The sequence below is a fragment of the Podarcis filfolensis genome (genome assembly GCF_964270895.1).
Source record: "Podarcis filfolensis genome assembly, chromosome: 18".
NCBI classification, from domain to species: Eukaryota; Metazoa; Chordata; class Lepidosauria; order Squamata; family Lacertidae; genus Podarcis; species Podarcis filfolensis.
In genome coordinates, this window is record NC_139622.1 from 10,914,527 (window position 1) to 10,942,447 (window position 27,921).

The following is a 27,921-nucleotide window of genomic DNA, read 5'->3' on the forward strand; positions in this document are numbered from 1 at the left end:
CCGCCGGAGCGGTACCTATTTATCTACTTGCACTTTGACGTGCTTTCGAACTGCTAGGTGGGCAGGAGCAGGGACCGAGCAACAGGAGCTCACCCCGTCATTGCGGGGATTCGAACCGCCGACCTTCTGATCGGCAAGTCCTAGGCTCTGTGGTTTAAGCCACAGCACCACCCACGTCCCATGATACATGAATAGTATACCTTATTTATCTAAGAACACAGCTGGTTACATCTCGTGTGTTTACTGAGCCAGATTTTGACAGAGCAAAGAAGCAACGGAGACGACTGGCAGGACTCGTATGCCATGCCCGTTTTTAATGTTACAAACACCTCCATCTCTGAGCAGTGAGATTTTTCGAGGGGGCCAGCATGTATCCTGGTTTAGCTTTCCTGGGAACGAAGGTCGCTGGAGGTGGCAGTTTCTTCGTGATAAAATCAGGCTAAAAACGGGGGGGAAAGGAAAGGAAAGAAATAGGTGTCACAGGGATCAGGAGTCTTGACATTCATATCCAGGGGTGATATCCAGTACGTCTGGGGGAATCTCTCTCCAGCTGATCCAAGCAACGAATCAGCCAGTTGCTGGAGGCGATGCACAGCTCGTCTCCATCCCAGGTAGGGGGTGCAGGATGTGGCCCTCCACACACTCCACCCCTGGGAAAGGGGCGCTCTTTTGCCAACCCAGGCGATGGTCGGGAAAAGCTGCAATCTCACATCCGTCCGACGCCTCTTCCAGCCTCTTCCTCTCTTCCAGTTTGGGACCAAAGGCCCAATCTAGCGATGGGGGGAAAAAGAGAAAATTAAAACCGGCAGGTTTGGGCAGCAGAAAGCTGGGTATGTTGCAGTGTCGGATTTTGTTGTTGTTGTTTAGTCGTTTAGTTGTGTCCGACTCTTCGTGACCCCATGGACCAGAGCACGCCAGGATTTACGGATAAGCTAAACAAGCTCTAGCTTAGGGCCCAACACTCTCTTGGGGTCCTCCAAAAAAATTAAAGGAAAAAACAACCTGGATGTACATTTCCAAAATACAAGATAAAAAACAAATAAAATAAAATCTGCATCCAGCAAGAGTGTTTTGTGTTGTGTAGGCTCCTAGGATATAAGTCATGGGCCCCGCCTGCTAGCCTGCTCCCTAAAATATCACTGGTTTGCTCCTTTTAAAAGCAGAGACATCACCTTGCCAAGAAAGGTCCGTATAGTTAAAGCTCTGATTTTCCCAGTAGTGATGGATGGAAGTGAGAGCTGGACCATCAAGAAGGCTGATCGCCGAAGAATGGATGCTTTTGAATTCTGGTCCTGGAGGAGACTCTTGAGAGTCCCATGGACTGCAAGAGGATCAAACCTCTCCATTCTGAAGGAAATCAGCCCTGAGTGCTCACGGGAAGGAGAGATCCTGAAGCTGAGGCTCCAGTATGGCTCCATAAGACGAACAGACATTTCCCCTTACTTTTTAGGAGGAAAATAGTGTGTCTTATGGAGCGAAAAATACGGTACTCAAACTCAAAATGGTCCTGAGGACCAGCAACTTGGGGGGGGGGGGGGAAGGGGGAGCTTCTAGGAGGTCTGCCCACTCACCCGCAAAGTCGTGCGCGAGGTCGTTGATGAGGTGACCCACAATCGCGTACGCGACCACGACCACAATGATGACAGCCATCAGAAGATACAAGGCATAGCGCGGCAGGCGGATCGAATCCAGCGAGGGAGGTTTGTAATCTCTGAAGAGGTCACCGGCCTCCTCCTCCTCCTCTCCAGACTGCATCGAGCGAGGATTCGCACCCGGGTCCCCGGCGCCTCGTTCCCCGTCCTTCCCCAATCAGCGATCGTCACTTAGGTTTCGCTTGATGGATATTCTGGGGGAGAAATAGACAGGGGCAGCTCAGGCCCCACTTACGGAGAAAAGCCGTATGTTAAGAGGACACAATATTGATTTGGACAAATAACTGAAAATTTACGGCATGCTATACTTTAAAAAGGGACGCAGGTGGCGTTGTGGGTTAAACCAAGGAGCCTAGGGCTTGCCGATCGGAAGGTCGGCGGTTTGAATCCCCGCGATGACGGGGTGAGCTCCCATTGCTCAGTCCCTGCTCCTGCCAACCTAGCAGCTCAAAAGAACGTCAAAGTGCAAGTAGATAAATAGGCACCACTCCGGCGGGAAGGTAAACGGCGTTTCCGTGCGCTGCTCTGGTTTGCCAGAAGCGGCTTAGTCCTGCTGGCCACATGACCCGGAAGCTGTACGCCGGCTCCCTCGGCCAATAAAGCAAGATGAGCGCTGCAACCCCAGAGTCGGCCACGACTGGACCTAATGGTCAGGGGTCCCTTTACCTTTACTTGATACTTTAAAAGAAAACCATCTAAAGATCCGCAGGCGGGTACTTAACACCAAATAGGTCGGCAAAGATGTTTAAATCACAGAGTGATAAAGGCTGGAAGTATTAAAAAAACCAATAGTAGGAACATTTCAACACATGTGGTGGTCTTGCAGTGTGATTAAAGAATACAGTGGTACCTGTTAATGAACATTTTGGTTTTTGAATGCCATAAACCCGGAAGTAAATGCTTTAATTTTCAAATGCGCCTCGGAAGTTGAACTGAGTTTTCCATTTTAAGGCTTCTGTACTGAGTTTTCGGTTTTTGGATGTTTCAGAACTCGAACGGTCCTCTGGAACGGACGACGTTCAAAAACCGAGGAACCACTGTACACTGGTACCTTGGTTCTCAAAGTTCATCCGTTCCGGAGGTCCGTCCCAAAACCAAAGCGCATTCCAAAACCAAGGCACGCTTTCCCATAGGAAGGAATGCAAAACAGATTAATCCGTTCCAGACTTTTTAAAACAACCCCTAAAACAGCAGTTTAACATGAATTCTACTACCTAAAGAGACCATGGATCCAAAAAAATTAAAGCAATAATCAATGTATTGTACTATAAAATAAATAAGATAGCATTGTAGATGATAAAAAGTAAAATGAAATTGTTTTATTTACATACACTGATGACGGTCATTGTTTAGATGGGGGGCTTTTATCCATTTCCACAGCCACACAATCAATTTATATCCCACCCTCCCCAGCCAAACCAGGCTTAGCTAACCTCAAAATATATAATACATTAAGACATAAAATCCAGCAATTGACTGAAATATGGCTTAAAATCAGAATAAATCAGAATAGGACCTCCAGACACACTGGCCAAGAATTATTTCTTGATGGTTCGCTGCCCTCTCTGGTTAAACAGGCACAGCAGGTTTCGAAAGCCTGCAACACCTCTTTCGACCTGTGCAGCTTGGCAAAAAAATTACCGTATTTTTTGCTCTATAAGACTCCACTTTTTCCCTCCTAAAAAGTAAGGGGAAATGTGTGTGCGTCTTATGGAGCGAATGCAGGCTGCGCAGCTATCCCAGAAGCCAGAACAGCAAGAGGGATCACTGCTTTCACTGCGCAGAGATCCCTCTTGCTGTTCTGGCTTCTGAGATTCAGAATATTTTCTTTCTTGTTTTCCTCCTCCGAAAACTAGGCGCGTCTTGTGGTCTGGTGCGTCTTACAGAGCGAAAAATACGGTGAGTGTACGACGCCGGTGCCTCCCGTTGCACCAAACCCAATTTCCTCTTTGCGGGGGCTGAAAATCAAGCTACCCTGGTTTGCTGCTAAGGCTAAATTTCTAAAGCTGGCTTTTGTTTTCTGGGATTTGAAGGAAGCGACTTACCTGGCGACAGGGAACAGCTGGCGCAAGAGGCAGTATCATCGATCGGCGCAACTCAAAAGCGTCCGCAAGGCGTTCCTGCTGATGTGTCGACTGATGGGGCGATAGATGCTGTTTCCCAACAGCTGGAGAGCAAAGACTCCGCGCAGCCACCCACCCAGCTTTTTAAATTTTATTTTAAATACAGATACTCTTGCTCAAAGCCTCCCCTCTTCCAGACATCTCCCCCTTTCCTCTCCCCCCCAAAAAAATCTGCAGAAGACAAATCTACTATTCTGGGCTCCCTCCCCAAGAGCTGATCTCTTAAAATCAGCTAAGCAGATCGTAGCTGGGGATTTTGCAAAGGGAGGGTTGGGAAGAAGGCAGGCAGAGAATCCACTATTTTGAGTCTCGGCTGCCTGTTAATTCGCGCTGCAGTACACAGAAGCAAGGGACGTGGGTGGCGCTGTGGGTTAAACCACAGAGCCTAGGACTTGCTGATCAGGTCGGCGGTTCGAATCCCTGCAATGATGGGGTGAGCTCCCGTTGCTCGGTCCCTGCTCCTGCCCACCTAGCAGTTCAAAAACATACCAGTGCAAGTAGATAAATAGATACCGCTCCGGCGGGAAGGTAAACGGCGTTTCCGTGCGCTGCTCTGGTTCGCCAGAAACGGCTTAGTCCTGCTGGCCACATGACCCGGAAGCTGTACGCCGGCTCCCTCGGCCAGTAAAGCGAGATGAGCGTCGCAACCCCAGAGTCGGCCACGACTGGACCTAACGGTCAGGGGTCCCTTTACCTTTACACAGAAGCAAAGGATTCGCTTTCTTGCTCAGACCACAGGGGATGAATGAAATAAACACGGCAAACAAGATTGCAGTCCTCATTGTTTGGAGTAAAAGGCTGTCTAACAGGGGAACTTTTTCAGAAGGGGGCCGGTCCACTGTCCCTCAGACTTTGTGGGGGGCCGGATTATATTTTGAAGGGGTGGGGAATGAACGAATTCCTATGCCCCACAAATAACCCAGAGATGCATTTTAAATAAAAGGACACATTCTACTCATGTCAAAACACCAGGCAGGCCCCAGAAATAACTCAGAGATGCAGTTTAAATAAAAGGTCACATTCTACTCATGTAAAAACACGCTGAATCCCGGACCGTCCACGGGCCGGATTTAGAAGACGACTGGGCCGGATCCTGCCCCCGGGCCTTAAGTTGCCTACCCCTGGCATATCTCATACATTCTCTGAGTTATTCAAGCCCCTTCGCCACGACAAGGCAGTGATCCATGAAGGGTTTTTTTTTGAGGGGGTGTGTGTTCAAATGGCCAGAATTCGAAGAGACTTTTTGACACCGCAGTTTGCAATCGGCCTCTGGGGAGCGGCTCCAGAGAGCATTGACATTGAAAAGAGGTTCTGCCAAGCCTGATCTGCTTTTAAACGTTTAAGCCCCGCTAAACCTAATCCGCGGTGGTTTTTGGCTAAAGGAGGTTGCTTTCACGCAAAACCAAGCGCGCAATATTCCCTTTCCCCCGAAATCCCTTTCCGATTCAGCCTTCCACAATCCTCTTATTACTTTGTGTGTACGAAACCGATTCATAATCCCCTTTCTAGCTTGGCATCTGTTGGCGGGGGGGGGGTGGTCTTTGGGTGTCCCCCTACCCTTTAGTTATGGACTGATATATATATATATATATAGTTTTGAAGCTGGTGATTTGTAAATTTTGGTTGAGGTCTGAGAGACAGTGGACCCGCCCCCTGCTGAAAAAGTTTGCTGACCCCTGGACTAGGATGTGTGCTATTATTTAAAATGCATCTCTGGGTTATTTGTGGGGCATAGGAATTCGCTCATTTCCCCCCTTCAAAATATAGTCCGGCCCCCCACAAGTTCTGAGGGACCGTGGACCGGCCCCCGGCTGAAAAAGTCTGCTGACTCCTATACTAGAACCTCTCTGTCTTACCGTATTGAACTTCAGTTCAGGCAAGCAAGTCTGGGGAACCACCTGCGACTAGAACATGGGTAGGCAAACTAAGGCCCGGGGGCCTGATCTGGCCCAATCACCTTCTCAATCTGGCCTGCAGCTGGTGCAAGGAATCGGCATGTTTTGACATGAGCAGAATGTGACCTTTTATTTAAACTGCATCTCTGGGTTATTTGTGGGGCCTGCCTGGTGTTTTGACATGAGTAGAATGCGTGCTTTTCTTTAACAATGCATCTCTGGGTTATTTGTGGGGTCTGCCTGGGAGAATGTGCCCTTTTATTTAAAATGCATATCTGGGCTATTTGTGGGGCACAGGAATTCATTCATCCCCCCCAATATAGTCCAGCCCCCCACAAGGTCTGAGGGACGGTGGACCGGCCCACGGCTGAAAAAGTTTGCTGACCCCTGAGCTATGCCACGCAGGGCCACCCAAGACAGACAGGTCATAGCGGGGAGTATAGACTAAATGTGATCCACCTGGAGAAGGAACTGGCAAACAACTCCAGTATTTTTAAATAGGTAAAAACATAATTAAAATGATGTTGGATTGGAAATAAGTGGTATTAGCAACAAAGTTAATAAGAATATGCAAAAATGAATTGATAATGGATGAAAATACTGAGTTATAAAATGTTAAGTTATAGAGATAAGATAAATGAAAGAGGGTAAGGATTTGCTGATTTAATTATTTAAATGGGAATACAAGAAGGGGAGGTGTGAGGAAGTCAAAGAAACAAGCAAATGAATTTTAAGTTATGAAAAATGGAATTGTTTTTAATTTTTCTTATTTTTTCTGTGTGTTTATTCATATCTTTTTTGTTTTTTTTATTATGTGTTTTTGTATATCTGTTTCTGTAAAACCTTAATATTTTTCAAAAAAAACAAAAAAACAACAACTCCAGTATTTTGCCAAGAAAACTCCATGGACATAAAAAAGGAAAATCTAAAGAAAATCTGTTGATGGCTTGCAAACATTCAGGCTGCGTCAGGCTCACTTTAAAATGTCAGTGGTGGCCGTGGGTCTTCTCTGTACAGGGGAAGTTTTTAATGTTTGATGCTTTGTTGCGCTTAAGGCTTCAATTTTTCGGAAGCTGCCGAGAATGGGGCAATCCTGTCAGATGGGCAGCGCTGTTATTGATTATTACCGATTGCAGGAAGTGCCGAGGGCCCGCGACACACCAACGCTGCCACAAACAGCCTAATTTGTCAGCGCCTAAATGATATCGAGCGTCGGAACAACTTGGCCACGATAAAGAAATTTTGCCCGTGGCATGACTATTTTCCACCTTCCCATTTCGACTCTCTGGCACCCTATCTGCATAACTGAGCAATTCTAAAATATAGACACGCTTTTACTCTCGCAAGATTGAATTTATTTTCCTCGGCTGGACTTGAGGGACAATTCCAACAGATGCCACACGAAAAATGTCCCTGTGGAGATGGCCGTCCCGAATCGGTGGCGCACGCCCTTCTGCCTTGCCCTCTTGATAAAGACTTGAGGAATGAGATTATCACCCCTCTTTTATCGTCCATTCCGGGTCGCCCAGCCACTGCCCCAGTGTCCTTTCTCTTGGCAGATCAAGATGAGCAGGTGACAGCAAAGGTGGCAAGGTTTTTTGCTGGGGCAATCAGAATAAGATCCACTACCTGACCATTGATTCAAAACCCTAGAATGTATTTTATATAATTGACTTTTTATTTCTATTCTTTGTATATCATAGTGTTGTTTTACAATGGTACCTCGGGTTAAGAACTTAATTCATTCTGGAGGTCCATTCTTAACCTGAAACTGTTCTTAACCTGAAGCACCACTTTAGCTAATGGGGCCTCCTGCTGCTGCCATGCCGCCGGAGCACAATTTCTGTTCTCATCCTGAAGCAAAGTTCTTAACCTGAACCACTATTTCTGGGTTAGCGGAGTCTGTAACCTGAAGCGTATGTAACCCGAGGTACCACTCTATTGCTATGGCCGATGGCTGACACAAATAAAGATTCATTCATTCATTCATTCGACGCTATCGCAAGGAAGACTCAGTTTTCAAAGCGATATAAATACGCGTGAACATATATTTGCAAAAACGAGAGAGGGGGAAACAGAAAAGGCACCAGATCCGGAACAGAACCCGCTATCGAGATGTAGATACCCGTCTCCCCACCAACCACCGAGCAGAGAAACAGGCCGCAAATTAGAAACTGAGGCGAGAAGTCTTGCATCTCCCCGTCCGGCGCTGCAGGAATCCAAACTGGGATGAGATGGCGGCGGCCGAGACGCGGACAGCTCCCTGCGCCCTTTTCAGTCCGATTTCTTCAGCTTGCTCAGCCCATCAGGGTACTGGAAATCGCCGCCGTTCTCGTAGTCATAGATGTCCAGCGCCACTTCGCAGCTCTCCCGCACGACGCGTTCCTTGTCCTGGGCGTGGGCTTGCAAGGCGGTGAGGCAAGAGTCCTGGGCGATGGATCCCAGGGCCTCGGCGCACTCGTGGCGCACCATGGGGCTCTCGGCGCTGTCCTCCAGCGAGGCAGTCAGCTGCGGGACGCTCGCCTCGTGTTGCATCTGTCCAAGGACGTAGGCGACCTCGTGGCGGAAGAGGGCGCTGCCGCACCGGAGGCCTTGCGGGTGGAAGGGAGAGGAGAATCGCAGTTCAGGAAAGCGGCTTGAGGACTAGCGCCTTGCATTATTTTTAAGAGCCAGAGCTTGTAGTGTTCCCAATAATAATAATTTATTATTTATACCCCGCCCATCTGGCTGAGCTTCCCCAGCCACTCTGGGCGGCTTCCAATCAAGTCTTAAAAACAATACAGCATTACATATTAAAAACTTCCCTGAACAGGGCTGCCTTCAGATGTCTTCTGAATGTCAGGTAGTTGTTTATCTCTTTGACATCTGAAGGGAGGGCGTTCCACAGGGCAGGTGCCACCACCGAGAAGGCCCTCTGCCCGGTTCCCTGTAACCTCACTTCTCGCAGGGAGGGAACCGCCAGAAGGCCCTCGGCGCTGGATCTCAGTGTCTGGGGAGAACGATGGGGGTGGAGACGCTCCTTCAGGTATACAGGACAGAGGCCGTTTAGGGATTTAAAGGTCAGCACCAACACTTTGAATTGTGCTTGGAAACGTACTGGGAGCCAATGCAGATCTCTCAGGACCGGTGCTATGTGGTCCCGGCGGCCACTCCCTGTCGCCAGTCTGGCTGCCACGTTCTGGATCAATTGCAGTTTCTGGGTCACCTTCAAAGGCAGCCCCACGGAGAGCGCATTGCAGTAGTCCAAGCGGGAGATAACCAGAGCATGCGCCACTCTGGCCAGACAGTCTGCGGACAGGGAGGGTCTCATCCTGCATACAGATGGAGCTGGTAGACAGCCGCCCTGGACACAGAATTAACCTGCGCCTCCATGGACAGCTGTGAGTCCAAAATGACTCCCAGGCTGCGCACCTGGTCCTTCAGGGGCAAAGTTACCCCATTCAGGACCAGGGATTCAAATTCCGGCCAGAGCCGCTGACCAGGCGAAATCTCTGGCCAAAGAGAAGCGAGGAGACTCACCATCCGCCAAGGCCAGGACGGCCGACTCCCCGCCGACGTTGCGCAGGGCAAACATGGCCCGGTATCGCTCGAACAGCGGCCGCGAGTCGTCCAGCAAAGCCTGCCGCAACCTTTCCACGTCCGCCTCCTCGGATGGAGGCGCTGGGTCTACGGAGGAGTAGAGGCCGGAGGACGCTTCTGCCGGGTGTTCCTGAAGCCATTCCAGTCTCTTCACGGCCAGCTGACATGTCTCTGCCACCTGAATAGGATGGAGGGGTGTTTTTCAAGAACGTATATTTCGTGAAAAAACATTAAATACATTCTTAAAAAAAACGAGAAGCATTTTTACTTGGTATTATAGGCCAGGATATTAATAGGCAAGATGTTAAATTGTTTTTATACGCAACAGCGGCGGCAAGAGTATTGTTAGCCCAGAAATGGAAGTGAGAAGAAATTCTGACGAAAGAAGAATAGCAGACGAAATTAATGGACTACGCAGAATTGGACAAAATGACAGGAAGGATTCGAAACCTGCGGGACCAGAGATTTACAGAAGATTGGAAGAAGTATACGAGTTATTTGAAGAGCAACTGTAATCAAAAAATTACGCTAGTTTTGTAAGGAGAAATATACGAAGTGTTTACAAAGTAGATAAAGATAGAGATATTGGTTATGAGTTTTAAATGTAATAGGGAAAGTAAGACATGCATACTAAGAGATTAGATTGGAAAATTTTCAGACAGGACTGATGGAAGTCAAAAATATTGAATAAGGTGTAAAAGCATGTTTAATTACTGTTGAAAATGGTATGTTAAAAAAAACTAGTAAAAATCATATACCATATTTTTCGCTCTATAAGACGCACCAGACCACAAGACGCACCTAGTTTTTGGAGGGGGAAAACAAGAAGAAAAATATTCTGAATCTCAGAAGCCAGAACAGCAAGAGGGATCGCTGCGCAGTGAAAGCAGCGATCCCTCTTGCTGTTCTGGCTTCTGGGATAGCTGTGCAGCCTGTATTCGCTCCATAAAACGCACACACATTTCCCCTTACTTTTTAGGAGGGAAAAAGTGAGTCCTATAGCGCAAAAAATATGGTATATATTAAAAAAACAGATGGAGGGATGTTAACTTTTTGGATCGGGTCAGGTTCGGGGAAGAATTGCAAAGGAGCCCTTGGATTTACCTCGATGACAGGGTCTTCGGAGTATTTTTTCAGGACGTCTAGAACTTTGGGGTTCCCAATGGCACCGAGGGCCTCGCCTGTCGAAAGCAGGGAGAGAATGAGATATGAAAGTGGAAGCAGGGTGTTTGTGTATTATTAATTTTATTTGTTTATATCTCTCTCTCTGTTGACCCCATGGAGACACGCAGCATAATAATAATAAAAAGGTAAGGTAAAGGGACCCCTGACCATTAGGTCCAGTCGTAGCCGACTCTGGGGTTGCGGCGCTCATCTCGCTTTACTGGCCGAGGGAGCCGGCGTACAGCTTCCGGGTCATGTGGCCAGCAGGACTAAGCCGCTTCTGGCAAACCAGAGCAGCGCACGGAAACACCGTTTACCTTCCCACCGGAGCGGTACCTATTTATCTACTTGCACTTTGATGTGCTTTCAAACTGCTAGGTTGGCAGGAGCAGGGACCGAGCAACGGGAGCTCACCCCGTCATTGCGGGGATTCGAACCGCCGACCTTCTGATCGGCAAGCCCTAGGCTCTGTGGTTTAACCCACAGCGCCACCTGCGTCCCATAATAATTCATCAAACATTAAAAGTGTTTCCCAAACCAGCCCCCCTGCGGTCTGTCAACACAGCCCCTCTTACCAGCTTCGTGGCGGACCATGGGTTCCTGGCTAGCGTCTCGGAGAACCTCAATGAGGACGGGAATCGCTCTCTCATCCTGCATCTGCCCTAAGCAGTAAGCCAGTTCGTGTTTGAGGAGCGCAGAGTCGTCCCCAAAACCTCGGCTGATCCACTCAATGGCTGCAGCCCCCCCTAGGTTTCGGAGGGTGAATAGCGCCCGGAAACGGGCTTTTAGGGGCTGCCCGGCGTCCACCAGCGTCCGGCCAATCTGTTCGATTTCCTTCTCCGTCACCATAGTTACCTAGGCAGGAGCTACTTCAAAAAATACCTAAAGGAAGAGAAAAGGAGGGGGGTTTTGGGGGGGGGTGAAAGTCCATGTTTCGGAGAAGCCCAAACTTCTCCGCCCCCTTTTAAAAATACTTTATTGCATTTTAAAATTTACATGGCAAGAAAATAAATTGATCGTTGCATTCACATAAGCAGAAAATAAAGCGATACATGAACGAAATGTGAAAAAAGTAAAAATTAAACAACATAAAGCTTTGGGGAGGAACAAAAATTTATTATCAAAAACACAAAATTATTTAAGGATTACAAACCATCATTTGAATGTTTTATACCCGAAATTCCTAGAACGACATTACCTTCATATTCATTTTCTTTCCCATAACATTCTGATTATTCTCCTAAACTGGTTTGAGTCCCTTCTATATTATTTCACTTCCCCTCTATCTCTTTGCGGTTTCCAAATTTCTTTTACATTCAATTTATCTGTATTCCATAACTGAAAAACATTCCCCAATATATGTGAAGTTAGTCTAGGGCACAGCCAAATGTTGTTGCTGGAACCCTATTTTATTAGATAGTTATTAAAGCAATCCCATTCTTTTTTCAACCTTGTCACCTGAGTGGTTTCTTATTAATTCCGTCGTTTTAGCGAGTTCAAACATTTTAACGAAGCCCAAACTTTGCAAAGTTTTGGAAAGATGGGTTGGGGAAAACAGGAACCAAGCAATATCTACTCAGAAGTAAATTGCAATCAGGGTAGATTTGATTTAAATCAAATCGATATTAAATCACAATTTAAATCACTAGTCAGTAAGACTTGATTTAAATCTTCTTTTTTTTACAGAAAGACTCATTCTTGCTGGTATCATCTTAATATTTACAAACCACATGAAGGTTTCATTTTTGGATTGATAAATTTTCAGAGTAGTTTTTACAGTTATATCAAAAATTACTGATTTGGTTCTACTGTTAGAAATACATAAAACAGGAAATTATGAAACTATTGTGAGGTTTAATAAGTTAACTGTTTATATCTGGACAACTTTTCTGCTGTACTTTATTGGAAGGAGAAAACTAATCATTTCCTTAGTAACAATTTAAACAATTTATTTAACTAAAACAATAACATTATAGCAATGTATCCATGTTTGTTAACTGATGTGGCTAAACAATTTTTTTTTTTAAAAAACAACTTATACTGAGTTTAAGCACACAGAAAAACTTAAAACAAATCCTTATTTCCTGATGAATAACCTTCGGACTATAATGTAACTTAAATAGAAAATCTTTCGAAAGATTTTTCCTCCAGAAGGATTTTATTTTAAAAATCAAATTTAAATTTTAAAAACTGATTATTATTTTTTAAACCATTGATTTTTACCCACCCTGAATTTGCACTGAATTCAAGCAAACGTCCAACTCCTTTGGGCCACATATTTTTGGAAGGTGCCAAATTAACATAAATTGCAGTTGGTTTAATTTTTGCTTGTTTGGCTTCTGTGGGGTAAACAAAACGATTGGATCTCTCCCATTGCAGAGGGGAAAAAAGTTCCAGATCCAAAATTTTATGGGGAAGCCAAGCCGAGTCGCTGGTAAAATTCCATTTCACAGTCACCTGACGGCAACTCTGAATATGATACACACATAATTGTTGACTCAGGAGATGGTTTGGCTTTTAAGTCTTGGAAGACGCCCATAAATGGGAAATTTTTGTGTTATTGCTCAAGCACGCAAATCGACACCTGGCCAAAGCATTTTGGCGAAAACACTCCCAGGTATATACTGATGCAAAAAAAAAAATTAAATTACTGTACCGGTAAGGTGCAGCACAGTCCAACTCATCCAAAATCTGTTGTATTTCTCAAAAGCTTCTGGAACATAGTATATGACGAGCTTAAAAACTGTTTAAGTATAACTTTATAAAAAATACAGAAGCTTTTCTACTAGGGATAACGGACGCAGATACAGCAAGAGAAGATCAGAAAATATTCCTCTATGCTACAGGAGCGGCAAGGATCCTAATGTTGGCTGTTTGCAGTATGGTAGCGCTGCAGAGAGCTTGCTGGGGAGACCATGCATTTGGAAAAAAAGGACTCAAAAATAACTTAAACAAGGTTTTAATAAGAAAAACAAAAACTCCTTTTACACTAAATACATTAACAACCAAACCAGACCCAACTACCAACCCATCCCCCAGGGTAAAGGGAGAGCTAGGTGCTGCTCCTTATATACCGTATTTTTTGCTCTATAAGACGCACCAGACCACAAGACGCACCTAGTTTTTGGAGGAGGAAAACAAGAAAAAAAAATATTCTGAATCCCAGAAGCCAGAACAGCAAGAGGGATCGCTGCGCAGTGAAAGCAGCAATCCCTCTTGCTGTTCTGGCTTCTGGGATAGCTGCGCAGCCTGCATTCGCTCCATAAGACGCACACACATTTCCCCTTACTTTTTAGGAGGGAAAAAGTGAGTCTTATAGAGCAAAAAATACGGTACTACACCCAAATGCTGACACACCTTAATCAAATACAACTCAGCAGCACCTGCTGTGTTTCACAGCTGTAAAGCTGGGTCTTGTTATCTTGCTCTGGCCCCTTAAAGACATACACATCGGGTGGAACAATGATGAACCTTTACATTTAAAGAAACCATTCAACACCTAATTGCTAAAAACTGGAAAAAAGAAATTGTGCCAACAAAAATGGAATGGCAAGACAAACTGTTAGAGTATATTGAACTGGCTAGATTAACAGAGGCAATTAGAGATCATACTAGACAAGAATTTCAAAAAGCATGGGGGGAAATGCAGAGAATACTTCACAAAACAGCGCCCTAAAATTCATACCTGGACTTGTTTCGATTAATGTCTGCAGGAGACTTTGTGGATATTTAAGTTATAATTAGAAAAATCTAAATAATTATTCATAAAGGAAACAGCTTTATAAGGATGCCAGAAACAGGATAAAGGAAGTCTTTTATTTGGTTGTTTGTATTGTTGTATATTATGCTTGTTGTTTGTTATGTTTGTGTCTGATGGAGGTAGATTTCTGGGTTGGGGGGTGGGGGGTTTGTGTTATGTTGTAAATAAAATTTCCAATAAAAATGTATTAAAAAAAACAAAAAACAAAATCTGTTGTGATTCGGACATTTCGTGGGTCTGAGGTCTGGGTTAATCCTTTAAAGGCCAAAGAAGTGGGGAGTAAGATGTAATTCGCCTTCAAACTAGCAGCTTTTTGCTCTTGCCCAGTGAGAAATGTATAGAAAACGCATGCTGAGAACCACACTCTATGCCAGAAATAAACTGTATATGATGCTATCACTGTAGCTTCAAGCAGTAATGGGGGAAAACTGGGACATTAATAGTTGGAAATAAACTTTTTTTTAAAAAAAACAACTGTGAAATTTGATGTAATTTGGCCTCGATTCGTTAAAAGTTTGGGAAGCTTAATAAACAGTGCAAATCAGAAGCGGCCAAGGCTGTTAACGAGCAAACCTGTGCAAATCAATGCCAGAGAATGCACAAATCTATGCAAATCATTGGCAAGCAACTTCACTGTATGCTTTTCAGCACCTGCTTAATTAATAATAATATTTTTTTAAATTTATACCCCGCCCTCCCCAGCCAAGGCCGGGCTCAGGGCGGCTAACAAGCAATAATAAAAATAAGTTGAATGAATACAACTTAAAAACAAAATTAAAATACAACATTAAAATATTAAAAGCATTCTTCTTTCAACAAGCTTCCAGGGATGTTTAAAAAGTCAATGGCAAGTTTTCATGGGATCTTAGCCAATAGCTGTTTTAACTTTTTGAAAGTTTTAAATTATTGCTGTTGATTTTCCTTACGGATAATTTTATCGCTTTATCTGTCTTTTTTGGTAAACCCTTTGGTAAAGTGGTTATTTTTTGCAATCGAGAGATGTAGAAGTTTCATGAAGCCAACAAATAAACGGTATTATTATTATTATTTTAAAAAATCATTAGCAGGCACCATAATAAATTATACGCCCCTGTAAACCTATGCAAATTAGCAAACGCATGCAAATCTATGCAAATCAGCAAGGGGTGTGTGCAAATAACACGAACGTCGCAGGCAGCTCAAACAGAATATGCAAATGTATGCAAATACATGCAAACCAGCAGCAGCCAAAATAAAATGATCAGCTCTGGCCCAACCCACCAAGCCCAAATCCACCCCAAAATTCCCCCCTCCATTGTCCCCCCATCCCTGGGTAGCTCACCTTCCCCCTCCCATCCCGTCTCCATGGCAACAGGGATGCAGGCGGCTGCCCACCCGCTTTGATGTCTATCCCACTCACCTAAGTCGCACGCGTTCCAAGGCAGCCTTCTGCGCCTGCGCGGTAACCTGGGAAGGAACGCCCGCTCGGCAATGAGGCGGCGGACGAAACCAAGTACCACGAGAATGTGGCGGGGGGGAGAATGGTGGAAGCGGCCCTTTTTCCCTCTGTATTTCTCTTCTTCTTCTTCTTCAATTCAGAAGGGCGAAGCGACAAAGTTTTTTTCAGTACAGGCTGCCTCAAATGGTACTTTTTTCCTTTTTCTTCCCCCCCTTTCTCCGCTTCAAATGGGCGAGTCCGGAAAGGCGAAAGCCGCGAGAGGAAATGGCGGCCTGGGGCGCATGCGCGTTGGTAGGGAGACGCCGGCGTTGCTCCGCCTTCATTCCGTAAGGCGTGGCGTGGCGATAGACTTATGGCTGATAGACTCGCGCGCAGTTCTGAGTTTCCGGGTTCAGTTTGGAACATTGCATCATTCGCTGTTGCAATTGTGAATTTTGAAAGTCTCTCTCTCTCACTCTCTCTCTCTCTCTCTCTCTCTCTCTGCTTGCTTGCTTCTTTAATTTCTTATGCCTCTCCATGTTTGCACATTATATTAATTTTGGGGTGGGCAATTTCAAAAGTCTATATAAGGGCTTTTGCACCATTGTTCTGACTCCCTCTCCTCCCTGGGTAGGGTGAGCGGGCAAAAGTTTAATAAAAATCAGGCTAATAATAATAATAATTTATTACTTATACCCCACCCATCTGGCTGGGCTTCCCCAGCCACTCTGGGCGGCTTCCAACAAAACACTAAAATACAATAACCCATTAAACATTAAAAGCTGCCCTAACCAGGGCTGCCTTCAGGCGTCTTCTAAAAGTTTGGTAGTTATTTGTCTCACTGACATCTGGTGGGAGGGCGTTCCACAGGGCGGGCGCCACCACCGAGAAGGCCCTCTGCCTGGTTCCCTGTAACCTCGCTTCTTGCAGGGAGGGAACCGCCAGAAGGCTCTCGGAGGTGGACTTCAGTGTCTGGGCAGAACGATGGGGGTGGAGACGCTCCTTCAGGTATACTGGACCGAGGCCATTTAGGGCTTTCAAGGTCAGCACCAACACTTTGAATTTTGCTCGGAAACGTATTAGCCTCTTCCCAATATTCTCTGGTTGGTGTTATGAGAATTATACGGTCTAAGATACAAAATAAACCAAGCAAACACATAAAGGTAAAGGGACCCCTGACCGTTAGGTCCAGTCGTGGCCGACTCTGGGGTTGCGGCGCTCATCTCGCTTTATTGGCCGAGGGAGCCGGCATACAGCTTCCGGGTCATGTGGCCAGCAGGACTAAGCCGCTTCTGGCGAACCAGAGCAGCGCACGGAAACACCGTTTACCTTCCCACCACAATGGTACCTATTTATCTATTTGCACTTTGTGCTTTCAAACTGCTAGACGGCATCTTAAAAAGCAGAGACATCACCTTGCCAACAAAGGTCCGTATAGTTCAAGCTCTGGTTTTCCCAGTAGTGATGTACGGAAGTGAGAGCTGGACCATCAAGAAGGCTGATCGCCGAAGAATTGATGCTTTTGGATTCTGGTGCTGGAGGAGACTCTTGAGAGTCCCATGGACTGCGAGAAGATCCAACCTATCCTTTCTGAAGGAAATTAGCCCTGAAAGCTCACTGGAAGGACAGATCCTGAAACTGAGGCTCCAAGACTTTGGCCACCTCAGGAGAAGAGAAGACTCCCTGGAAAAGACCCTGATGTTGGGAAAGATGGAGGGCACAAGGAGAAGGGGACGACGGAGAACGAGATGGTTGGACAGTGTTCTTGAAGCGACCAGCATGAGTTTGACCAAACTGCGGGAGGCAGTGGAAGACAGGAGGGCCTGGCGTGCTCTGGTCCAGGGGGTCACGAAGAGGCGGACACGACTAAACAACTAAACAACAACAATATCTATATATACATACACCAAATGTCTATATAAGAGCTTGCACACCATTGTTTGGAGTTCCTCTCCTCCCTCCTGCGTGGGGTGAGCGGGGGACCCTGTTGCAACAGTTCAATAAAGATCAGGCTTACTAGCCACTTTGCTTCTCAATATTCTCTGCTTGGCCTCTGTTATTTTCTCCTACTGATAGAGAACCTACTTATCTATACAGGCTCTTGGGTACCCCATAAGGAAAAAGGAGCATTTTTTCCTTATAACACTTTGATTCTATGATATTGGCTGTTTTGTTCTCCAGGGCATGTGACCTGGGACTCAGAAACTAACCATCACCAAAGAACAGCCAGGCTGCCCAGGGAAAGCAACCAGTGACCATTATCAGGTATCCTGGCAGGCAGGATTTCTGCTGTAGACCGCCTCCTTCTGTGATGTATGTATGATGTTTTTTTGGGTGGTCTTGGGCTACAGGGTGGCAATTTCAAAAGTCTATATAAGGGTTTGGACACCATTGTTCTGGGTTCCTCCTCCCTCCTGCGTGGGGTGAGCAGGAGACCCTGTTGCAACAGTTTAATAAAGATCAGGCTTACTAGCTACTTTGCATCTCAATATTCTCTGGTTGGCCTCTGTTATTTTCTCCTACCAATAGGGAACCTACATAAGGACTCGATATTGGCTCTTGGGTACCCCATAAGGGAAAGGGAGCAGTTTTTTCATCTTCTTACAACACCCACAACTTGAGCTGCTTTGGAAAGGAAAATCACACTTGCTAGGCACTCCTTGGACACAGAGAGGACAGGTTAGAAACACAGGAAAAGAAGTGTTCGTTTTTCTTTTCTTTTTAATGTCAGTTAATAAAATATTTGTATACAGCCCCAAAAGTTCAAAATAGTGCAAAACATCTCACTATCATGCATCGTTGGTTTTGTTTTTTCGTTTCAACTCAATCCACTTCAGGTAAGTAGGAAGAGAACAGATAATGACATATTTCAAGACGTGTGCATGTGGTCCACAACAGGATAATTATTAACTCGATTCCGAGCATCCGGGATTGGTATTTATTTATTTCACTCTATTTTTCCCCGTCCTTTTTTTTTAATTATTAAATCATCTTCTTGTTTGTTTAGTTTCAAGTAGATGCCGGACAGAAATTACTGAGAAGGGAATCGGTTCGGTTCGGAAAGGGGGACAGGTTGGGGGGAAAGAAACGCGGATGAGGTCCTTGGGGAGGAATCCGTAATCTAAACCGCTTAGACGTCCCCGTTGATGTCTTCTTTTCGTTTAAATTACTATTTTAAAAAAAGTTCGGCAGAATGCACACCTGCGCAGGTATACGACTTGGGGTGTTTTGTGTGTGTGTGTGTAAACATTCAACTCAAATTCCGACACTTTGGTCCCGGGAAAAATGGTATCTTCGGAAAAGAGGCGGAGCTGGAATGAAACCGCTTTGGGATGATGTTCTCTCCTGACGGGTCCTGGGGGAGAAGGAGAGGGTTTTGGAGGTGTCCGGCCCATGACATTTTGCCGCCTGCAGCGGGGGGGACAAAGGACAAGAGGGCACCTGTTTCCCGCCCCACAACTCTGGACCAGAAGATGAGTCTCAGCTTCAGTGCTGATGGCAGAGGAAATAACCGTGGAGGCTGACCCACTGTAATTAATGGACCTCAGTTAGACAGGTCCGTTCTCTGAAATGGGCCCAGTGAGAATGCTAGCCGGAAGCAGGTAAGCGTAGGCTGCCTTGCTTGGGAGGGCTGGCTGCAAGCTCAGAAGCGGGCTGCTGCAGCCCTCCAATGTTTATAGGGACGTCCTATTCCATCCCCTCCAATGTTTCTCCCTTGAAAATAGGGACGTCCTATTCCACCCCCTCCAACGTTTCTCCCCTGAAAATAGGGACGTCCTATTCCATACCCTCCAATGTCTCTCCTATGAAAATAGGGATGTCCTATTCCATACCCTCCAACGTTTCTCCCCTGAAAATAGGGACGTCCTAGTCCATCCCCTCCAACGTTTCTCCCCTGAAAATAGGGACGTCCTAGTCCATCCCCTCCAACGTTTCTCCCCTGAAAATAGGGACGTCCTAGTCCATCCCCTCCAACGTTTCTCCCCTGAAAATAGGGACGTCCTATTCCGTCCCCTCCAACGTTTCTCCCCTGAAAATAGGGACGTCCTATTCCATCCCCTCCAACGTTTCTCCCCTGAAAATAGGGACGTCCTATTCCATCCCCTCCAACGTTTCTCCCCTGAAAATAGGGATGTCCTATTCCATCCCCTCCAACGTTTCTCCCGTGAAAAGAGGGACGTCCTATTCCATCCCCTCCAACGTTTCTCCCCTGAAAAGAGGGACGTCCTATTCCATCCCCTCCAACGTTTCCCCCATGGAAATAGGGACGTCCTATTCCATCCCCTCCAACATTTCTCCCCTGAAAATAGGGACGTCCTATTCCATCCCCTCCAATGTCTCTCCTATGAAATAGGGACGTCCTATTCCATCCCTTCCAACCTTCCCTCCCTCCCTCCCTCCCTCCCTTCCTTCCTTCCTTCCTTCCTTCCTTCCTTCCTTCCTTCCTTCCCCTTCTACCTCCTTGGTCTCAGTCGTGTCCCTGTGAGGCTCACCTTAGGGTAGCCCTATTTCAAGAAGTAAAAAAATCTGGACACAAAAAAGTTGTGGGGTTTTTGGGGGGATAGTTGTTGAGCTGTTTTTTTAAGGAAAAGTGGGCCGATTTCCCAAGTCTGTCGTTGAAATCCCAGACATATGGCAGCCCTACGGAACTGGAATTAGGTCTTGGGTGTCTCTGGCGCCATCTGCTGTTGACCTCCCAACCTACCACCAATGGGCACCAGCCGCCTCTGAGCACCACCGAGCCGCAAGTTTATTTCATTTTTTAAAAAAAGGTTCTACTTTAAAACCCCTTCTCTTCGCCAACGGTTTGCTCTGCTTCTCGGCAGCGCTGCAAACCGCAAAGAGCTCGGCCCGTGTTGCGAAACCTCGCTTCCTTTCAAATGCTGCCAGTTAGGGTGTGTGTTCAGCCCTAGGCTGCCAGTTCGTGCAGGCAGCACTGAACTAGATGGACCAACACTTGGCCTCGAGCAATTCCAACACGACCACCTCTGACCCAACCTGGAGGTGCCGTGGGACTGAAAAGACCCCTTGCCAAAACATTGGGAGAGGGCGGCTGCCGGCCAGAGCTGGCAGCCCTGAGCCCTGTGGACCAACGGTGCAAGGACAGCTCCTTGGGGAAAGAGCTGTGATCTGGACAGAGGTGGCCATGAGTCATAGCTGTCAACTTACAGATTTGAAAATAAGGGACCAGCAGCCTCGGAAATAAGGGATCAGCAGCCAGAATAAGGGATTTTCCGGGCACAGGTATGTTCAGCTTCTGAGCCCCTCCGACCCAAGGGCAGAAAGCCCAGGCAGCCGCCAAACGAAGCCTCAAGCGGTGGTTCCCACAGCGCAGCAACCCGGCAAAGGGGATGCAGCAAGGAAAACCACCGTCACCTCTCCGCTGGGAAGCGCTGAGCAAAGGCGAGTCCCCAGGCAACGCGGCCGATTTGATGGGCACAAGGCATGCAAGCTCCACCCCCCAGTCGTTCTTAGACTCCTTATTGGGTGAGCAACGCAGCCAAGCAACACAGTTGGAGCCTCCCTGGCCGGCAGGGAGGGAGGGAGAGGAGCTGCTTCCTCTGAAACCCGGGAAATTTAAGGGACATCATCAATAAGGGACGGCAGCGGGACACGGCGCTGGGAGAAGGGACTTTCCCGCCAAATAAGGGACGCTTGACAGCTATGCCATGAGTGAGAAGGAGGCGGGTCTGTCTTGGGAAACATGCAGCAGGACCTTTGGCCCCCGTTTCCAGAAATGTAGTGTCTCAGCGCCAGAGACCCTTTTGCCCGCAGGAGATTCAAACGCAGGCATCTTCAGGTAGGGCAGAGAACGCCCCTTTTTCCAATGCTGGACTGGAGGGGCCAAGGGTCCTGACTTGGGGGGGGAGGCTCCCTTCTTTTCCCTCTGCCCCATAGCGGCTAATACTGAATGGATTTGGCAATGTGTGTGTGTGTGTGTTCGGAGGGTGTTTGATCCTTGGCAGCGGGAGCGAGGCTCCCAGATTCAGGGAGGAAGGAGAAGGCGGGGATCTCTTATGGCTTCGACATGGCTGCATAAACGAGGGTCGGGAGGTGATGCTAGGAGGCCATTGGGCAGACGGACCACAGGACTGGGAGGGCAGGGAGAGGGCAGGGCACGGTGGGGCTTAGCTGGCACTGCCCTCCTCGGCCGAGCGCGTGTCTGACTTCAGCTTGACGAACTCCTTCGCCACCTCGTCGTTGTTGCGCTGCGAGAGGATGCGCAGGACCGTCAGCCCCGTGTCGTCCATGTGGATGCGGCGGCCGAGGGGCAGCCAACAGGCGCAGCTGCCCCTCTGCAAGAGGTCCTTCAGCTGCAGGATGGCGATGCCCACCGTCCGGTCCTCGCGGGCAAAGCAGTAGTCCTTCACGCAGACCTGCAGCTCGTAGCATTCAGGGCCCGTCTCTGTGCCAAGGGCGCTGCGGGAGGGAAAAGGTGGATTCAGCTAAAAAGGTAAAGGGACCCCTGACCATTAGGTCCAGTCGTGGATGACTCTGGGGTTGCGGCGCTCAACTCGCTTTACTGGCCAAGGGAGCCGGCATACAGCTTCCAAGTCATGTGGCCAGCAGGACTAAGCCGCTTCTGGCGAACCAGAGCAGCGCACGGAAACGCCGTTTACCTTCCCGCCAGAGTGGTACCTATTTATCTACTTGCACTTTGACGTTCTTTCGAATTGCTAGGTGGGCAGGAGTGGGACCGAGCAACGGGAGCTCACCCCGTCATTGCGGGGATTCGAACCAGCAACCTTCTGATCAGCAAGCCCTAGGCTCTGTGGTTTAACCCACAGCGCCACCCGCGTCCCTATAAAATGCTTCTTAAATGTAAAGGTAAAGGGACCCCTGACCATAAGGTCCAGTCGCGGACGACTCTGGGGTTGCAGCGCTCATCTCGCTTTACTGGCGGAGGTGTATTGCAAATCGAGACGGCTGGCCTGGCAAGGAGGCAGGACCGAGGTTTGCAATAATTGCCTTTCTTGAGTTGCTCCTGAGATGAAGGAAGGGGGAGAAAGGAGAATCACTTACAACTGGATGCTCTCGTTGTATTTCGGAGACCAGCTGTTGTTCTTGGACTTGGTGGCGAATTTCCTCTTCTTGTCGCTGAGGTGTGGTCCGATGATGTTGACCTCAATGAAGGGACGGAAAATCCCCGACGTTTGCCACTTCAGGTCATTGGCGGCTACCACTGGGCGAGAGAAAGGCGCAGTGTCGGATTTACGTATAAGCTCAACAAGGTCTAGCTTAGGGCCCCGCTCTCTTGGGGGCCCCCAAAAATTAAAAGGAAAAGAAAAACTGGATGTACATTTCCAAAATATAAGATGAAAAACAAATAAAATAAAACCTACGTACAGCAACAGTGTTTTGTGTTGTGTAGGCTCCTAGGATGTAAGTCAGTGGTGGCCAAACTCCGCCCTCCAGTTGTTTTGGGACTACAATTCCCATCACCCCCTGGATATTGGTCTTGTTAGCTAGGGATGATGGAGTTGTAGTCCCAAAACAGCTGGATGGCCAAATTTGGCCATCACTGATGTAAGTCACGGGTCCCACCTGCTCCCTGAAATATCACTGGTTTGTTCCTTTCTATATATAGGGTGCCTACATTCTGCATGGACTGGTTGCATGGGCACATGGGCAAATGGTTTGAGATACTTATTAGGTCCATAAATTGCCATATAGCATATATTCAACACAAAAAAACAGTGACAACTTGTTGTGGACAAAGGACAGCTGGACATAGAAAGGGCCCCATTACCTTCAGGAGCTGAGGGCCTCATCAAACCGAAATCTGGCCCTAAACTTCAGATCAAAGGGCAGAACATCTCCATGGTCCTGACTAGTGTCGCATTTAGGTATAAGCTAAACAAGCTCTAGCTTAGGGCCCTGCTCTCTTAGGGGCCCCCCAAAAATTAAAAGGAAAAGAAAAACTGGGTGTACATTTCCAAAACATAAGATAAAAAACAAATAAAATAAAAAAGGGAGGAAGGAGAATATTCAATCAATAGATCCTCTCCTACTATCCACAACATTCCCACAATATAACAGCAAGGTCGCCGGTTTGATCCCCATACGGAACCGCTGCAGATTTCTGTGTTGCTGGGGTGGTGGTGGTCAGGAGCTCGCCCAACACTCGAGTACGACCCTGGCAGAGACACATTCCCAACTGGCACGTTCTCTCCCTCCTGGTCGATCGTTTGGGAGCTTCAAAAGCTTTCTTCTGCCCGAACATCACAGCAACCGATGCCAACAGATGTCGGCACACTTAGGAATCCACAGAGTTTGTGCATCATGCGTGTGACAGACCTCAGCATTTTGGCTAATCTACTTTATTTGCATATAAACAGACGCGGAGCACTGCAACATGGCTCCCTCTCTCTCTAGCATCAGACAGCAAAGAGAAAAAAAGGACAATAGCCGACCTAACCCGAAGAGTCCACAACCAGAAGGAGGAGGAGTATAAGGAAGAGTGGAATAAATTTAACGATTATCTAGTTAAATTTGTTAAGTTAAATTAATTGAAAATTAATTAATTGAAAATAGCTTGCAGATACTTAATTGGCTTAGGATTTTATTTTATTTATGTTAAGTGATGAATTAATATGTTTAATTCCATAAGGTGAAGATTTAAGGATGTTAATGTTTAAGTTAAATTTCATAAGAATTGGGATTTGGAAAACCGTTAAAAGGACATGCAATGAAATTCAACCAGGGGGAAGCGAGGAAGTCACTTAACAAAGTTAATAAGTGTAATTTTCAATAATTTATGTTTGTTTGTCTTGTGTGTTTGTTTGTTTGTCTGTTTATAATATTGTGAAAACCAATAAAATTTTTGAAAAAAGAAAAAGGAAAAAAGGACAATAGTCCTACTTCACGGAACACAAACATCCTGTCTCCGTCACTTCCCACTCGGTGGAGTCAAAACACACACCGTCATGTGATAGACAACAATCCCATGACTGCAATCGCGGAGCAGGAATTCTAACACAGACTAGATGTGCCAAGTCTACGACCGCCAGTCCTGGCTCACCTTTTACAGTGACCTTATGCTCCCCGGTCCCAGGGTGGGTGATCAGTTCCACGTGGATGGAGACCTCTCCCACGGGGTCGTCCACTCCGGATCCTGCCCGGCAGAGGGAGGGAAGCGTGGAGATGCAGAACGGAAAATTAGTGCACAAACTTTCAGCCCATCCCCTGTCTGGTGATTTCTCCCGCTCCTCCCCTCGCCAAGAAAACCCCCCAAAAACTTGTTGGTGGACTGAGGCCGGACGCTTGCTTCAGAGGCTCCCCGCTTTTGAGAGGTCCTTCCTATGTTATCATATTTTTTTCGGATAAATCTTTCCCTGGAAGAACTGTCAGGGGAGAGACTTCATCAGGCAAGGCCCCTTCCACCTGCCTCTAGTCTCTACTTCTCAATTTGTATTGCATTATTTTATGTGCTGTGGCTTCCCATTGTTTTATGATTATAGTTTAAAAATGGTTTACTCTAACTGTTAAGAGTGAATTTCTGTTTAACTTTCATATGCTGATATTGTTATTTTATACTATTCTAACGATTGTCTTCCATCTGTCTGTCTGGTCGTTTTAACCGTATCTAGTTTTGAAATTGTTTTGTGGGTCTTTGGACTGCAATAATGTATTGCTGTTGTAATTGATTGTTGAATGTTACTTTTTTAATGTGTTTTATTATCACATTTTTGCATTGCGTTGGATTGTTATAAGACGTTGGCTGTAACTGCTTTTTAAAAAGTGTTCTTTTGTAAAAGGCGAAAGATTTATACGATCTGAAGAGAAACCAGAGTATCATTTTGACATTTCAAAACCTGACTTCCTTCTGCCTCTTTCTGCGGTTCCTTAAATTTATTTTTTAATATCTTCTGCATATCCTAATTTGGTTATTTAGTCATCTTTAAATATATACTCTTATGAAACTGCAGGTTATTAAAATAAGCCTGCCAATGTTTTTACCTGTTTACAATTTATCTGTAAATATTCAATAAACCATCTCCATTCTTTTATAAAAAGTTTGTTATCTTGATTTCTTCATTCTCCCGGTAAGTTTCGCCATTTCTGCATATTCCATAAATTTTTGTAACAATGGGGTGTTGAACAATTTCAATCTCAGCCGCAGATATAGATATATAGGTTATTGATATGTCCATCTTATAATTTTGATGCGAGCCGCTTAAATACTTTGGTGATGAAGCGATATATCTAAACCCTGTTAGCGACCGATAACCAGAATAACAGAGTCGTCAGAATAGACAGATAGCCTTAGCAAGCTTTGGTGACCTCAGCCAAACAACAAGGTGAAAATCATTCCTTCCCAGCTCCCAGTTCGGTAACAATACCCAAAATCCCCTGTGCCCTTTCATGGTCCAAGAAGCAGGATTAAAAACCAGTCCATCATTCAAACAGGCTTCCTCCGATGAGGAACTTATTCATGCAGCAAAGGCAGAGAAGGAAAAGGAATGGGTGAGGAGGAGGAAAGAGAGGCAGTTATTTGTCAGATGGCAACCAGGGAAAGGAGACCTCAGCCAAAGGTGGCCGAGCAAATGGGGAGAGGAATTTGGGGGGAGAAAAAGAAGAGTTTGGAAACCAAAAGTGCGTCCCCAACCCACCCACATTCGGTGGCTCAGGTCTTGAGGATGGGGACAGGGGAAGGAGGCCAAGGCTGCGGATCTCAGAAGAACGGGGGCCCTGAGCCAAGTGGGAATGTCCAGGGCGGCAGGAGAGGATATATAGTTTATTAATATCCTTCCTAACTTGCCCCAGCAAGTTCCTTTACTTAGCAGTTACATTCCCCCTTTTACATGCACAGCAGAGAGCTGGTTGCAGGCTCGTGTGAGCCTCTCGCTTTTAGACAATTCAGTCTGATTGAATTGTGCGTTCCTGGTAAGTTCCCCTTAAGACATGCGAGGGAATGTTTGGTCCAGCCAGTCAAAAACTTCCTGTTCCTCCTGGCTGGAGCATACTTCCGTTTGCATGTGATAGAAGGTGGGCGCGACCTCACCTGTCCAGGTAACAAAAGGATGAGTCACGCAGCACACCTCTCTCTTTCCCCCCCTCTTCCTTCTTTGGTTTGACCAGCTTTTAGCTAGGACAGCTCTGCTATCTCCCAGCTGGCAGAAGCACTGGGATTATTCCCCCATATGGAGTAGATCCACATGTACATATTTGTAACTAAGTCTGCCTTCAGGAACCCAACTGTGAACAGAGGTTCTGCCAAGTTTTGAAGAAAATTTGGGCAGAAAATTTAATGCTGGAAAAGAGGACATGTCCGGGGAAAAGAGGACAGATGGCAACCCTAGTACGAGGGAAAACACCGTATTTTTTGCTCTATAAGACTCACTTTTCCCCTCCTAAAAAGTAAGGGGAAATGTGTGTGCGTCTTATGGAGCGAATGCAGGCTGCGCAGCTATCCCAGAAGCCAGAACAGCAAGAGGGATTGCTGCTTTCACTGCGCAGCAATCCCTCTTGCTGTTCTGGCTTCTGAGATTCAGAATATTTTTTTTCTTGTTTTCCTCCTCCAAAAACTAGGTGAGTAGCGTGGTCTGGTGCGTCTTATAGAGCGAAAAATACGGTAAGTCTGCCTTCAGGAATCCAACTGTGAACAGATGTTTTGCCAAGTTTTGAAAATCCGCCCGAGCAGAAAATTTAATGCTGGAAAAGAGGACATATCCGGGGAACAGAGGACAGGCGGCAACTGTCGTACGAGGGAAAATGCGCAGCCTAGGAGGGAATGCAGCGAACCTTTCCCTGCCCCTGCCTGGGAGATAGTCCTGGATCTTCAGCCATTGCCCATTTCATGCAGAAGGAAGGTTTGGGAAGGCTGGGGCAACACACACACACACGCACGCACAATCGCCCACTCGCACGGGCAGCGTGCCAGCTCCAGAGTCGCATGCGGAGACTCGATCTCTCGATCCAGGAACCGAAGCTGGAAACAAACAGGTCATTTCCAAAAGGCAAGCACGGGAGGGTGGTGCAAAACCCCAAAGCTGCCCGGTTTCCTCCGTCTGAGTGCTTGCTTGTGCAAGGAGGGCAGGGTCTCATTCTGATGCATTCGGTGCATAAAGTTGTGGAGAGGTGATGGAGGGCCCCCCTGAGCAGAGCTAGTCAAAAGCGAGGCAGAGAGGAAAATGGGGAGCAATTTTCGGCTTGCATGTCCCTTTCCCTGTCGGGTCTGCAAGGATGAAAGTTAGGGGGCTTTTGCTAGCCCTGGTCAGGGTGGCGGGAAAAGGGGGGGGGTGAGTGGAGGGGGTCCAGGATGGGTGCAATCTAGGGAGGAGAGGAGGTGTTGGGAGGAGAGTTCGAGACGTACCCTTCTCTGGATATA

General features: G+C 46.8%; 4 protein-coding genes across 7 annotated transcripts in view; 1 reads left to right on the top strand and 3 right to left on the bottom strand.

The window, feature by feature from the left end:
• RNF126 (ring finger protein 126) overlaps nt 1-27,921 on the top strand; it is a 767,042-nt gene that overhangs the window by 436,828 nt on the left and 302,293 nt on the right. The window lies entirely within an intron of this gene.
• Nucleotides 568-27,899, bottom strand: SMIM44 (small integral membrane protein 44; the record flags this gene model as incomplete). Its single annotated transcript, XM_083594283.1, has 3 exons — nt 26,935-27,899; nt 1,572-3,319; nt 568-770 (listed from the first exon to the last, which is right to left on the bottom strand). The coding sequence occupies exons 2-3, from the start codon at nt 1,753-1,755 to the stop codon at nt 568-570; spliced, it is 387 nt and encodes a 128-aa protein (XP_083450409.1). The 5' UTR covers nt 1,756-3,319; nt 26,935-27,899.
• Nucleotides 7,687-15,868, bottom strand: DOHH (deoxyhypusine hydroxylase). Of its 3 annotated transcripts, none has more exons than XM_083594861.1 (5): nt 15,573-15,868; nt 10,989-11,295; nt 10,354-10,430; nt 9,190-9,427; nt 7,687-8,261 (listed from the first exon to the last, which is right to left on the bottom strand). In XM_083594861.1, the coding sequence occupies exons 2-5, from the start codon at nt 11,260-11,262 to the stop codon at nt 7,945-7,947; spliced, it is 906 nt and encodes a 301-aa protein (XP_083450987.1). In that variant the 5' UTR covers nt 11,263-11,295; nt 15,573-15,868; the 3' UTR covers nt 7,687-7,944. The 3 variants fall into 3 exon arrangements, with proteins under 3 accessions (XP_083450987.1, XP_083450989.1, XP_083450988.1); XM_083594863.1 differs by lacking the exon at nt 15,573-15,868 and adding an exon at nt 15,548-15,568; XM_083594862.1 differs by lacking the exon at nt 15,573-15,868 and adding an exon at nt 13,070-13,092.
• LOC310753278 (protein unc-13 homolog A) overlaps nt 19,979-27,921 on the bottom strand; it is a 115,328-nt gene continuing 107,385 nt past the window's right edge. For both annotated transcript variants that reach the window (XM_083594389.1, XM_083594388.1), the window contains 3 exons: nt 24,613-24,705; nt 22,614-22,773; nt 19,979-22,010 (listed from right to left, as the gene is read on the bottom strand). In XM_083594389.1, coding sequence (XP_083450515.1) covers nt 21,719-22,010; nt 22,614-22,773; nt 24,613-24,705 — 545 coding nt within the window. In that variant the 3' untranslated portion in view covers nt 19,979-21,718. The remainder of the gene's footprint in view (nt 22,011-22,613; nt 22,774-24,612; nt 24,706-27,921) is intronic.

Coding starts and splice junctions, on each gene's coding strand:
- DOHH (XM_083594861.1), bottom strand. CDS start 11,262: ATGGTGACGGAGAAGGAAATCGAACAGATTGGCCGGACGCTGGTGGAC. Junction 10,431..10,988: donor CATGGTCCGCCACGAAGCTG/GTAAGAGGGGCT, acceptor TGCTTTCGACAG/GCGAGGCCCTCGGTGCCATT. Junction 9,428..10,353: donor CCGAAGACCCTGTCATCGAG/GTAAATCCAAGG, acceptor CATCCTATTCAG/GTGGCAGAGACATGTCAGCT.